The 14,486-nt window shown below is 40.2% G+C and overlaps 1 protein-coding gene across 1 annotated transcript in view; it reads right to left on the reverse strand.

Annotated features, from left to right (window-relative positions):
- The window catches only part of npdc1b (neural proliferation, differentiation and control, 1b), a 37,250-nt gene extending 26,098 nt beyond the window's left edge, over nt 1-11,152 (reverse strand). The window contains exon 1 of the mRNA XM_022220138.2: nt 10,727-11,152. Within this exon, the coding sequence (XP_022075830.2) occupies nt 10,727-10,796 (70 nt within the window). The 5' untranslated portion in view covers nt 10,797-11,152. The remainder of the gene's footprint in view (nt 1-10,726) is intronic.
- Nucleotides 11,153-14,486: the final 3,334 nt, after the last annotated feature.

A 14,486-nucleotide genomic window follows, 5' to 3' on the forward strand; every position in this document is an offset into this window, starting at 1 on the left:
AATCTCCTGACAGTTGTTTGATCCTACAGCTAATGCTTACATCTGATCTAAGTTATGACTTATTAACTGTAGTTAGCTGTAGTCCAGCAGTCCGGCTGCAACTGTCCATATATACAATTTTACCAGTCCAAGATATTTGTAAGTATTTATTACCATCTCCAAAATGTATTTATGCTCTGAAAACTACATGTCCATCTCTGTAATCAGTAAGCGGCTCCAAGTGGTGGTGCATTCAGGTACAACAGCACATCTACAACACATTTTCTGACAGTTAAACTTCATGTTACTCATATTCTGCTTTATCAGTTAATATATTTTTAACCAGATAATTTTTTTTAAACAGCAATGAATGAAGCAATGAAGAGTTAAATATTAATGTCCCTATTTGGGTTTATTTACCATTACACACCTACAGTGCTCCACTGATCATCAGAGCATTGGTGAAAATGCGTTCCACAGGTAGTATCTTTCGCTCTTGAGGTCTTGGTGTGACAATGCATCCGTTTACTTCACACACGGACAATGTTTTCTCACTGAACAGAAGACATCTGAGGCCAACACCTGTGTGCATAGCAGAATAAAGCCAGGATCTCCATCCTGAAGAGCTTCTTGGAATACTCTTGGCTATGAATATTAACCCATTTAGCTTCATAGTGAGAGTCGTTCTCATCTCTGCTACATGAACCCAGACTCCTGTGTTGCCATGGCAGTCGAGGCGTGACATCATCAAGGGGATGAGTCACTGCATGAATTTACAAGTCAAGGAAGGAAGGTTTGCCTTTGGCTGACGTGTCAGGTAGACACACTAAGGAATGAGATATACATGGGGAAAAATGTAAAGAAAGGCTATTATATAGATGATTTTTTCAGACTAAATACTGAAATCAAAAAGTACTTGAGGGGCTATAGAGGACTCTTCTACGCAGCATAATAAAACATCTAATTCGTAAAATGCAAAGCTCCACAGCATTCATATTTTCTTTCATGTGTATAATTGCACAATGAAATAAGCCTTTATAATTTTTTGCAACATACTTGAATGTGTTTGTGTGATGGTCCTCGCTGCACTATGACTATTGCTGCTGAAGCAGCTATGAAAATGCACACCTCATCCACAGACACATGGCTTGCCATGGAAAGCAGCAACAACAGTGTTTACTCAATTCAAAGCTTTACAACCAGTTGATTAAGAGCAGAAAGCAGTGGGATAATATACACCCCTGTTTCTCAGAGCCAGTGTGGATCATAGAGATTCTGTGTGTCTGAGTTGAAGTACCTGGAACCAGTAAGTTTGTCTCCAGAACCAAACACAGTTTTAGAATTTCTTTTAAAAAAAAAAGGCAACTGTAATTGCTCGAAGCTGTTGCTGCTACTAGGTTAAGTCATTCCTCCCATAGAATCCCACTTCTTTCAAAATTCCTAAAAATGTGAATATAAAATCAGTCCTACACATATCAGCACTAAAAGTCATGGTGCTTCATCTATCTGCTTTACATTTTAGTTTTGAAACCATGCTTCTTTCTTTAAGAGTATTGGAGTCACAGAGCATTGAAAAACATACAGAAGAAGAGACCAGTTCAACTTGACAGGGCAATTCATGGACAACTCGCAAGAGTGGAAGACAGCTGGTACGGAGGAGGCAACCTTTCAGTTCCAGGAAACCCCTCTACCAACGAAGTCACAGCCATCACAAGATGCTCATCATGTTTTATCATGTTGTGGTTACCCAACCAAATAAAAACAGCATTTGACTGCTCCTAGGAAAATCTTAGATTCATGTTTTGAGAGATGAGAAGCCTGTCAAGTTTGTACAGGGATCATAGTGACAATGTTCAGGATGAACTCAACATTGTAATAGCACTCATTAAGCACAAACAGCACACACTTGTGTGAGCCACAGTCTTGTTAAAGTGGTTTGCCTACAATCCAACTTTGTCCCTCCTGGGTATTAAAAGGCATTCTGCAGGCGTGAAATCTGCCCACTTTGACACCACTTTCAAATATTTTGTAGAAGAAGAATGAGTGTGTTTTGCTGAAGAGTAGTTTTCCAGCTGTTATTACGTCTCCAAAAGTCAAGAAAGTCGTTATATAAATATCCATTATATTACATTAAGCAGAATATTTAAACAACTTAACTATCACCATGACATACTTTATACAGCCAAAGTCAAGGAAATTAAGAAGAAGAAAAAAACGACAAGACAACAGAACACTTCCCCTCATATCCCTTTGAGCTACCCACTCATATAGCATTAGTGTAGAATAAATTAAATTAAAGGCAGCACTTGTATTGTCTCTTTACATACACTGTGACCCAAAAGTCACACTGTATGTAAAACTGCAGTGTCCATTTGAGTTGGGGGTGCATGAATTCACTCTTATTTTACCCATTTTTGTTATAGCATAATAAAATAACTTAAAAGCATAGTGTTTGCTGAGTGCAATAGCTCGGAAGAAAATTAATAGAAGCATAAGGTACAGGTATGCTGGAGCATAACTTCTAAATGCAGGCCATCAGTGTCAGATTTCAAAACTCTTGATGGTAAAGTATCTGACAGTTTTAATTTTTTTAAACATCCAAAAGTACTATGAGGCAACATTTACTGGCCAGTTTGAGGAACCTTCATAAGCATGAATGAAGGTACATTCCAGAAGATACCAGTGTAACCAGTTGGTGGAAACGTTCACAACTTTGTATAAGAAACAAACATTAACATGTCAAAATATGTTTGTTTTACACTAATCTGTTACTCTTCTGAATATATCTGTGGTACTGACTTATTGAAATAACATATATTATTTGGATTATAGACTTTTCATTTGCTTGCAAACTTTTGGGTCACCCTGTACAGTGGTGCTTGAAAGTTTGTGAATCCTTTAGAAACTTTGTTTTGCATGTTACAACAGTGATGTGGCTACACTTTTTGAAGGTAGTCACCTTTAACAACTAGACGAGCCCTCAGTAGAGGGCAGAACCACGCCCTCTACTGGCGAAAACCCTGTCCTCCCTATACAAATGATGCAATATGTATCAATTTTGATCATCGTACGTATTTCCCTCCCTACTTGATCTGCTGACCTGTAACTCCACAACTGAGCAGGGGACCTTAGACTGATCTTCAGTGCCAAGTTTGATTATCCTGACTTCAGCACTTGCAGAGATATCGGAACGGATATAGCCACATACATACATACTTACCCAGCCAGCCAGATACCGCACCGAATGCAGTAACCCTGCTGACGTTCATCAGGTGTGGTTAACTAACATTTCAAAAAGAACAAAACATACATAATACTACCATTGGATTGACTACTAATACTTGTATCCCAATTTAAAGTACTGAAAAGCAAAAAAACGATTTTGACATTACCCATGCCATTTTGAGTAAGAATATCTCAGTAACTACAAATATAACCCTGCTGCTTTTTTGTACAGTGATAGAAGACAAATGGAACTGTCTTGTAGAAAATGTTGGGGTCCCTGGTACCTGTCCCACACTGAGATTTTTACCACCAAAAATAGCCAATTAAAAATCTTGTCCAACTTTGGGAGCTCATATTTTCCAAACTGAGGTACCTAGAAAGCTCCAGTTTGCTAAGTTATCACACAAGTTTGTGTAGAATGGAACCCAGGGGTGTTAGAACACTTCTGTGCAGTATTTCTAGTACTTTTAAGGTCCCAAACCCCACTCGTGAGTAGGTATCTCTTAATTTTTAGCATTTTTACCAAGCCCCCATGGCCTGCAGAGTGTAGGGAAACACCTGGGGATGTTTGTGGGGCACTAGCTACATGCAGAGGCCTTGTCTACCAACTCACAGCTCTCTGGTATGTCTAGAGGCTGAGAAATAACCACTTAAAGATGCGAGGCGAGGCTTTTTATAGCCCAAATTCTGAAAATTTCAGACCCCCACAACTCAGAAACTATTTGAGCTACAGGCCTACAATTTTGCATAGAAAGTACTTTTGTGACTATCTAATGGCATGCAAATTTAGGACTAATTCGAAAATGGTGCGGCAACCACCATCTGGTGAAACCACACGGAATGATCCAATCATGTGATCGCCATCAGGCAGCTGAAGTAGTGTTCACTTGATGTCATAGTTACAGCGATGCCATGTCGCTGTCTTGCAATGATACAGAAATTTCAACAAATCTGTGGATAAAGACTATAACTGTCATCACTGCTAAAATCTAATCAGTTGGTCCTTGTGTCATTTCTGACATTCTCTGAAAATTTTAATGTTGCACACAGACAAACAGATTAACAGAAGGACAAATGTATACCGATGGCCACATAACTCTGCTATATTCCTTGTCAGGGAAATAAAAGGCCTTCTGGAGGAAGGCTCTGCGGTCAGATGAAACAAACAAAGTTATTTGGTCACAATGACCACATATTTTTGGTGGCGAGAGGTGAGGTCTTTAACCCCAAGAACACTAAGCAGGTAGTATTATGCTCTGGGTCTGTATTAGTGCCAGTGGAACTGGTGCTTCACACGTAGTAAATGGAATGATGAAGAAGGAGGATCACTGCCACATTCTTCAGGGAAAGCTAAAATAATCAATTAGAAGGTTGGGTCATGGATGCAGTTGGGTGTTCCAACAAAACAATGACCTCAAACAAACATCAAAGGTGGTAAAGAAGTGAATAAGCTAGGCCAGAATTAAGGTTTTAGACTGGTCCCCCCAAAGTTCTGAGTTATACACCATCATTAACCTGTGGACTGTGATGAAGAAACAACTGTGTTAGAAAGTGAATGAATTTAAAACAAAAGATTGGTCAAAGATACAACCAGAAGCTTGCAAACAGTTACCAAAAGCATCTACTTGAGGTGAAAAAGCCAAGGGACATTTAAGCAAATATTAGCCTTGCAGTACTACTGACCCAGCAGACGTGTAATATGTCTATGGTAGGACCAAAATGCGTGACTGTTTTTTGTAGCAATGATGTATGGATTTCAATGATTACTTTGTAGAAACTTAAGAGTGGACTGCACCACTGAGACACTTCTCAGTGGTTAACATCGTCACCTTGCAAGTAGAAGATCACCAGCCTGGGCCTGGGATTGTTCTGCATGGAGTTTGCATGTTCTCCCTGTCCATGTTGGGTTTTCTCTGGCTTCTCCAGCTTCCTCCCACAGTCCAAAAACATGCTGAAGTTGACTGTTACCTTTAGTCAAGTGTTTGTTGGGAAAGGTCACACATGCAGATGTCTTGAAGTAAACAGCAACAGCTTCAAAAACTGTCATGACTCCAGAGAGATATTTCTGACTAATAGCACTGCTTATCTGAGAGACAGCATAAAACACATAAATAGATTTTATGATTGAAGCATTTCTTTTGCTAAAACCTTCACTTGTCAGTTGTGAGCTAATGAGCTGTTTTGCAACACTGCTACAGCAGAGACAGTGTTTCTATTAAAAAAACTATAACACATTCCACTGCTTCAGAACTCACACCATCAGAGCTGAAAAGCAGGGAAAAATCCCACTGAGTGCAGGTTCCCATCAGTTTGCAGCTGTGACATGACCTGAGATGGAAATGTCAGGCAGCTGTGTATGTCACAGGCCTGGCACTGACACGACACACATACTGAGGTTCTGCATGCTAGGTGGGTGTCAGAAGTGATTATATTAATTCTGTTTTAGTCCAGTGAGGAAATGAATCCATGTCATAAAAACATACTGTGCATAGAAACAGCTAAAGGAGTATGTAGTCAATCCATTTCTGATTCTGTTGATCATTACTTTGCTTCAATGATCACTCATCACTCAATGCCAATTCCAAAGGCAGGACACTAGTTTGTTTTTTCTTAAGCAAGGCTTGTAGATATTTAATGGGAGGGTCCTCCTGTCAGCTTAAACTTACACTGCTAAAAGAGGATTTGACTGATTTCTTCAACAGCACATTTCCTTCTTTGTATCTTTGGGAAAGTATATAATGTGGGCTTTGGTATGAGCTGACCTTGAAATGAAAGCTGCAGTAAAGCTTTAAGAATGACTTATTTGATCTACATGTGGATAAGATTCAAAAACACACTATAAGTACAACATGCTGTCAGCGATGATGATATACAACACACTGACAAAATTTAAATTTTCATCATTGGAAACATGAGCTCTTGGCAGAGTTGAAAATACTACACAAGTCTCTCTCTCTCTCTCTGTGTGTGTGTGTGTGTGTGTGTGTGTGTGTGTGTGTGTGTGTGTGTGTGTGTGTGTGTGTGTGTGTGTGTGTGTGTGTGTGTGTGTGTGTGTGTGTGTGTGTGTGTGTGTGTGTGTGTGTGTGTGTTTCATCATAGCAAAATATGGTACTAGATACTAGGGATGAAGTGACTATTTGCCTGGCCGAAAAGTTTTGCCAAGGGGCTTAGTACCCATCTCTGGTCCTGGACACACCTGGTTTCATGGCAACTACCACAAATGCAACTTAAGGATTTGTATGTCTGTCTGTGGACAGACAGACATTTGTCAACACAATGTCTTTATCTTGCACTGTAAAAAGTGCAGAATCAATCATGAAACTTTACAGGTATGAAGTCGATTACAAATGTAGACCATATCCTAAAATATGTATGATCCAGTCATTAACAATGAAAACAGTGTTCATGGGTCAAAATGTCAACATGTTGATGAGCATTAGAGTGGGGGTGATTCCATCACAAGACAGTCTTTATTTATTTTTTTTAATAATCCAAAACTCACCTTGTGAAAAGACATTTGTTAAGCAGAGCATTCATGTGCTGTTGAACAAATACAGAACAGCATGTCTCATTGGAATAAGAGAGAAGTAGTGGCATCTTTCACAGAACACAGGACATAATCAGTCTTAGAGACTGTCCTGTAGGCCAGTGTGGCATTACAAGATGAGAACATACTGACCCTCTATGTGCGGCTAACTGATGGTAGGCACCTCATTAGAGGTTGAAGGCAGTCAGGATATTTTTGGAACTATTTTTTGTGACACTTGATTCAGTATGCACTTAGCCGAAAATATAGCATCATTGTTCCTATCATTGTTCCTACACAGTAAGCATTGCTCCAAACCTCCACTGTTCATGAAACATTAGAAACATAGCAGTGAGCCACATTGCTTTACGGGGTGTTGTGTTCCCTCTGTACAATGAACACATACACTGTTGCTTATTATGTGTCAGTCCCAAATATACCATAAACACACACACACACATGCTGTAGTTTATTATGACTCAGTCGTACATACACTTTCCTGCTGGAACAAATACCCACTAGAGCATCAAATGTGGATGATTACGCCATTGAAAATAGTCTACAACAAGTGTTGGAATACTTTCTTCTAAACTATGTTTTGAGGTGTTTCTTTAAGATCTTCAGTACTTTGAAAAGTGAGTATGCTTTCAAAAAAATTGCTAAGAACATGCCTTTTGTGGACAGACGTGCCACATGATGGTCAAACTGCCATTTCCATTGTTTTCAATCGCATTTCTGTAGAGACAATAATCATTTGTGTGACGCTATATGGTTATCAAATGACAAGGAGTTCTTCAGCTCTGACATCAGGAATGTGTTTCTGACAGAGACCAGACCACACCAACACCTCTGCTTTAATAACTAAGGCTGCCCACCAGCATTGACGAACCCTAAAAACATCTCCCATCCATCCCTTAGGCTCAGAATGATCAATTCTCCTCTTCATATTCTAATAAGATTTCTGCTGTAAGGTTTCTCAGCCAGATGCAACATCACATGTCACTGGGTGTAAAAGCCCACTACCAGTGCTGCATCAGTCTTTGTAATGACTGCAATGACACGCACGCATGATTACCTTTACCTTCAAATGCTGTTCAAAAAAATGACAGGCATGTTTAATCAACTGACTTTATCATTTTGTATTTTTTCACAAACTAAGGATATTGAAAATGCTATATGAAAAACTGCATTGATATTAATGATCAATGGCCTTTCTGGAATGATTGCGATTGACTATACGTAGCTGCTGACTCCTCTGACTCAAGTTAATTAGGGCAAACTTCACTCATTAGACTCAGCCACAAAGACTACAGTGGGAAAGTATGAGGAGCTCAGAAACATCTGAAAAAGCAAATCATGACAATCACCTGGAGCCATTTCGAAGAAGCGACAGATCCCAAAATCATCCGTGCAAACAACTGTAAGTATGAAGTGCGTGGTACAGTTATGTTACTGACATGATCAGGAAGAAAACACAAGCTATCACCTGCTGCTGAGAGAAAATTGGTCAGGACGGTCACAAATCAACCAAGAATCACCAAAAAGCAGATCTGGAATGAACTAGCTGCTTTAACACAGGTGTCAGTGTCTTCAGTGTTTTACATCCCTATGAGCTGAGAGGCTGCCATGCATGAAGGACGCCTTTCCTCTCAAAGCAGCACCTCAAGGCTTGACTGAAGTTTGCCACTGATTACATGACCAAAGAAAAGGACTTCTGGAGGAAACTTCTGTGGTCACAAGAAACCAAAACTTTTGCCACAATGACCAGAAATATGTTTAGAAGAGAGAAAGTCACACATTTAACCCCAAGAACACCAAACCTACGTCAAGCATGGTGGTGGTGACATTATGCTCTGGGACTGCTTTGGTGTCAGTGGAACTGGCACTTTCTTCTTCTTCCGTGAGTGATAGACGTCTGGGCCGTCATGGCTCTCCAACATGAGAACGATCACGAGCACAGCTAACAACGTCTGAGTGGGACTTTGTTCTTGTCAGTCTCTTAGTTCAGTCAAGATATGTCGTTTGTTGTCGATCTCTTTGCCTTCAATGCGACCTTACAATACAAAAGACTCTAGACCATTTTTTCTGCTAACATGGACAAGGAAACTATGCTGTCGTTTTGTTCATAATTGTTCTTGTTTTGTCCTAGCTCTTCTCAGAACTCCCTTGTTGGCTTCCTCTGTCCACATATGATATCCTGAGCATTCTCCTCAGGAACCACATTTCTGTTGCTTCTATGTTCTTTTTAAGATTGGATGTCAGTGTCTACGCTTCACATCCATATGTCAGGATTGATTGTATGTAATATTCGAGCAGTAATACCTTCAGTTTCATTAGTGTTTTACGCACAGTAAATGGAATAATGAAGAAGGAGGACTACCTGCAAATTCTTCAAGAGAAGTTAAAATCATCAGCCAAGACGGTTGGCTATTGGACACAGCTGGGTGTTCCAAAAAGACAATGATTCTAAACACGCGTCTAAAGTTATAAAGAAATGGTTAAATCAGGCAAAGAATTAAGGTTTGAGACCAGTCTCACTAAAGTCCTGACTTAAACCCAACAAGAAACTGTGGTCCGTAATGAAGAAACAAGTCTGTGTAGGCAGCCAACCAACAAACTGCAGCAATTCTGTGAAGAGGCGTATTCAAAGATACAACAAGAAAATCACTCAGAGAGCGCAGTACCCCACCAAGGCTGCTGAGTTATTTCTGATGAATGAAATCTTTAATTAAAAAAATGATGTTGTGCTGAGCACAGGTGTGTGCTATGCATGTGTACGATACGTATGGATACCGAAGCATGTTACCTAAGTATGTAGCGGGCCGCGGGAAGTGATGGGACTCGGAAACACACTGTCAATTTAATCAGTTGTTCCTCAGATCATTTCTGACGAATAAGTCCCGATAAGTCCTTAGCGGTGGATTTGTAGTAGGATCACAATCGTGTGATTGTCAGAAAACAGCTGATGTAGTGTTCACTTGCTGTCATGGTTACAGTGATGCTGTGCTGCTATCTCGCAATGATACAGAAACCTTTAACAAATCTGTGGATCCAGTCTATAAGCTGCATCATTGCCAGAATCGAATCACTTGGTCCTTGTGTCATCTCTGACCTTCCCTGGAAATTTCATTCAAATCTGTTATTTAATTTTTGAGTGATGTTGTGTACAGACAACCGTACGGTGATCATTACATACACACTTGGAGGAGTAACAAATAAAGTGACAGCAAAAACAGATATGCAGTACATTGCCAAACTAATGATTACTTCCATATAAATGAACCTATATAGGACATGCCTCTAAGGATTACTCTGACCAGAAAGCACAGTCTGATAAAGTCTTTGTTTTTTTTCCCAGCCAACACTTCAAAAACCCTGAAATATACAGACTGCAGGATGCTTTACTACTGATCATGAAAACTGTCCTCAGCTTTTCTTCTGTCTACTGATGCTGAGGCTAAAGAGAGCATCACGTTTAATCTGAGAAATGAGAATAAAGACCAAACAGCAAATGTACAGGCGAATAAACACAGCAGTACATCACAGTGAGGATTACAACAGCCTCTTCACCCAGCTGGAGGGCTTAAATGGCCTCCGTTATTTAGAGTAAATATGCACTGAGCTGATCTTTATAGTTTCCGATAGTAATAATAACAATAATAATAATTGAACTGGGACAAAAATATTTCTACAACTGATTATCTAAAGACTGTACCCTCAGTTAAATGACTGAATGTTTAATCATTTTGATGTCAGAAAATTGCTGAACTACACAGTGTAATTTCCTCATGTCCCAATAGACATCTTCAAACTGCTGTTGTTTCCCCCCCCTAAAAAACGGTTTAAAAGCCAAAGATTCTAAGAAACAAGCCTGTTACACCACAGAGGATCACCAGGGTATGAAATCCAGGCTGAAGACAGAAACATAAGTTCCTACAGCAACCTGACAGCCCTGCAGGCCTGTGGTCTGGATGATGTGTGGCTGAAGCTCCTTACCTGGCAGGCAGGTGGTCAGCGCCATCAGGGCCGCAAACACCACAGCCTGGTCCCGCAGCGAAGCCCGCATCCTGGGCAGAGCTGCGACGGCTGATGGGAGACACGAAGACCGAGCGGAGGAGCAGCAGGAGGAGGTAGGAGAAGAGCAGGGGGAGGAGGAGGTGACGGTGGGGGGGAGTCGGTATTGATCATCCCTCCATCTCCTGATGCTCGGGAGGTAGTGATGCGAAGAAACAAACAAAAACCGAGGACAGGACGAGTAAAGCAGCTCGGAGACGGTCAGCGGTGGCCAGGCTGGCGCTGCTGTGCTGTTTGGAGCATGTGTCCAGCCGTCCTCCGGGTCCTCTGTCCACAGCAGCTGTCCGCTGGAGGTGATGACTGCTCGGCTCTCTGCTGAGCTGTGGTGGAGGCACGCTAGGATGTGACGTCAGCACGCCAACGTGCTGCCTTCAGGTGCTGCTGGACATCCAAATGCAAGCTTCAATAATATACCTTTCTCGCAAGCTTGAAGACAGCTCAAAGACATTGTGCATTTTTCACTACCAAAGACACCTTCCCTACCTTCCCTTAATGATTACAGAGTGGTTGTTTTAACATCTCACATCATGGAAGTCCAGGAGAAACTGAGGAGAGGTTTTGGCTCATTTTAGGCTTCAGGTGATCACCTTCCTGGACCTACTTCAGGCTGCTTACCACCCCGAGGCTGGTGTTAAGGATGCTATGATGTACCTCCTTCAGAAGCGCTACTCTTACCTGGACAGAAGCACAGTGAGGATCATGTTCTTTGACACAAGCCTTTGCTGCAACAACAGAAGCTCTAAGAAATGCATGGACAATAACCCCACAATATCTTTATTTAGTTCTTACAGTAGCATAAAATGATCTGCCATGGCTGCATGTCATTTCTCATAGATTAGCTGCCAGTTATCGCTAAAAAAAAAGAAAGAAAAATAAACAATCACAATAAAAATACAAAATGAACAACATGCTTCTCTTGTTACAAAACGGATTATAAACCCAATGTAATGGATCTTAACATAAAGGTAACAATAATGATAAGCTACAGGCATTTGAAAAGTAACTTATTAAAAAAGAAAAGAAAAGAAATTAACAGTCACAATTTTGGAAATTGCCATACCTGCAGTAGTTAGTCATCAGTTTGGTTTTCTGTTAAGTCTGAGTTCTTGACATAATCAATAAAGGGCTTCCATATACCTTCAAATATATGCTGTTTACCTTTCAGAATATAGGTAATTCTTTCCAATGGTAGACTTGATAAAATTTGTTTTAACCATTGACTGATACTTGGTTGATGGGTTCTTTTCCATAGCAATGCAATACACTTTTTGGCATTTAGCAAACTTAGGTCTATAAATGCTTTTTCATACTTACTGTAGTTATGTTTCTCTGGATAAAGCCCCAACAAGAAAAGCTTAGGTTCCAATAATATTGATTTGGAAACAATCCTTTCGACCATAACTCTTACCTCTTCCCAGAACTTAATAATTATTCTACACTGCCAAAGGCAACTAAGCATCATTTTTAGATTTATATACACACGTGGACAAAATTGTTGGTACCCCTCAGTTAAAGAAGGAAAAACCCACAATTCTCACTGAAATCACTTGAAACTCACAAAAGTAACAATAAATAAAAATTTATTGAAAATTAAATAATCAAAAACAGCCATTACTTTTGAATTGTTGATTAACATAGTTATTTAAAAAAACAAACTAATGAAACAGGCCTGGACAAAAATGATGGTACCTCTATAAAAGATTGAAAACTATTTGACCAGAGTGACATGATTAACTCAGGTGTGTCATTTAATTGACATCACAGGTGTTTCCAAACTCATAATCAGTCAGTCTGCCTATTTAAAGGGACACAAGTAGTCACCCTGCTGTTTGGTGAAAAGGTGTGTACCACACTGAACATGGACAACAGAAAGCGAAGGAGAGAATTGTCCCAGGACATCCGAAAAAAATTATAGACAAACATCTTAAAGGTAAAAGCTATAAGACCATCTCTAAACAGCTTGAAGTTCCTGTGACAACAGTGGCTCATATTATTCAGAAGTTCAAGACCCACGGGACAGTAGCCAACCTCCCTGGACGTGGCCGCAAGAGGAAAATTGATGACAAATTGAAGAGACGGATCGTTGGAATTGTGTCCAAAGAGCCCAGAGCAACCTCCAAAGAAATTAAAGGTGAACTCCAAGGCCAAGGTACATCAGTGTCAGATCGCACCATTCGTCGTTGTTTGAGCCAAAGTGGACTTCATGGGAGACGACCAAGGAGGACACCACTGCTGAAAAAAACTCATAAAAAAGCCAGACTGGAATTTGCAAAAATGCATGTTGACAAGCCACAAAGCTTCTGGGAGAATGTCCTTTGGACAGATGAGACCAAACTGGAGCTTTTTGGTAAGGCACATCAACTCTATGTTCATAGACTCAAAAACCAAGCATACGAAGAAAAGAACACCGTCCCTACGGTGAAACATGGAGGAGGCTCAGTAATGTTTTGGGGCTGCTTTGCTGCATCTGGCACAGGGTGTCTTGAAAGTGTGCAAGGTACGATGAAATCTGAAGACTATCAAGGCATTCTGGAGAGAAATGTGCTGCCTAGTGTCAGAAAGCTTGGTCTCAGTCGCAGGTCATGGGTCTTCCAACAGGACAACCATCCAAAACACACAGTCAAAAACACCCAAGAATGGCTGAGAGAAAAGCGTTGGACTATTCTAAAGTGGCCTTCTATGAGCCCAGATCTGAATCCCATTGAACATATGTGGAAGGAGCTGAAACATGCCATTTGGAGAAGACACCCATCAAACCTGAGACAACTGGAGCTGTTTGCTCATGAGGAGTGGGCCAAAATACCTGTTGACAGCTGCAGAACGCTCATTGACAAATACAGAAATCGTTTAATTGCAGTGATTGCCTCAAAAGGTTGTGCAACAAAATATTAAGTTATGGGTACCATCATTTTTGTCCAGCCCTATTTCATTAGTTTGTTTTTTTAAATAATTATGTTAATCAACAATTCAAAAGTGATGGCTGATTTTGATTATTTAATTTTCAATAAATTTTTATTTATTGTTACTTTTGTGAGTTTCAAGTGATTTCAGTGAGAATTGTGGGTTTTTCCTTCTTTAACTGAGGGGTACCAACAATTTTGTCCACGTGTGTATTTATAGTTTACGAACTCTAAGCATTTTGTGAAAATACCAAAGTTACAACTAAAGAAAGGTGTATCCTCGATGTAACCCACTTATTCAACAAAATGTGAAGTTCTCATCATCTCTAGTGGTTTCTGGTTACAGCTCAGAGAGTGATGTTGTTGTCTGTACAAATATTAGATATTCTCAAGAGTAGATAATAGTTTGTTTAACTTGTCATTTATTTTAGGTCACTCCCTCAATTTATGCATTTGTTGAATTTTTTGGGGCAAAAACAGATCAGATTACTGAATTCTAAAGTGCTGTGGCAGTCATTTGTAGTCTTTGAGTGTCTTCTATTAGTATTTGAGCTTTATGCTGAGTGACACAAGCCCAAGTGAAGATAAGAGCTTTCAGCAGCCACACTTACAATTTCACCAGATGACCACGTCTAGACTCTGCCTTGGGTTTTAGGATTTGTTGGGCCAGTTTACACAAAGACAGCCTGCCTTTGTCAAAATGTTTTTGTGGTACACCCTTGAGGCTTGTACTGTACTGCAAAGCCAGTTCAGCATGCTTCGGGTATCTTTTTGTTATCTGG

Source organism: Acanthochromis polyacanthus, chromosome 7 (assembly GCF_021347895.1).
Source record: "Acanthochromis polyacanthus isolate Apoly-LR-REF ecotype Palm Island chromosome 7, KAUST_Apoly_ChrSc, whole genome shotgun sequence".
In the NCBI taxonomy this organism is placed as follows: Eukaryota; Metazoa; Chordata; class Actinopteri; family Pomacentridae; genus Acanthochromis; species Acanthochromis polyacanthus.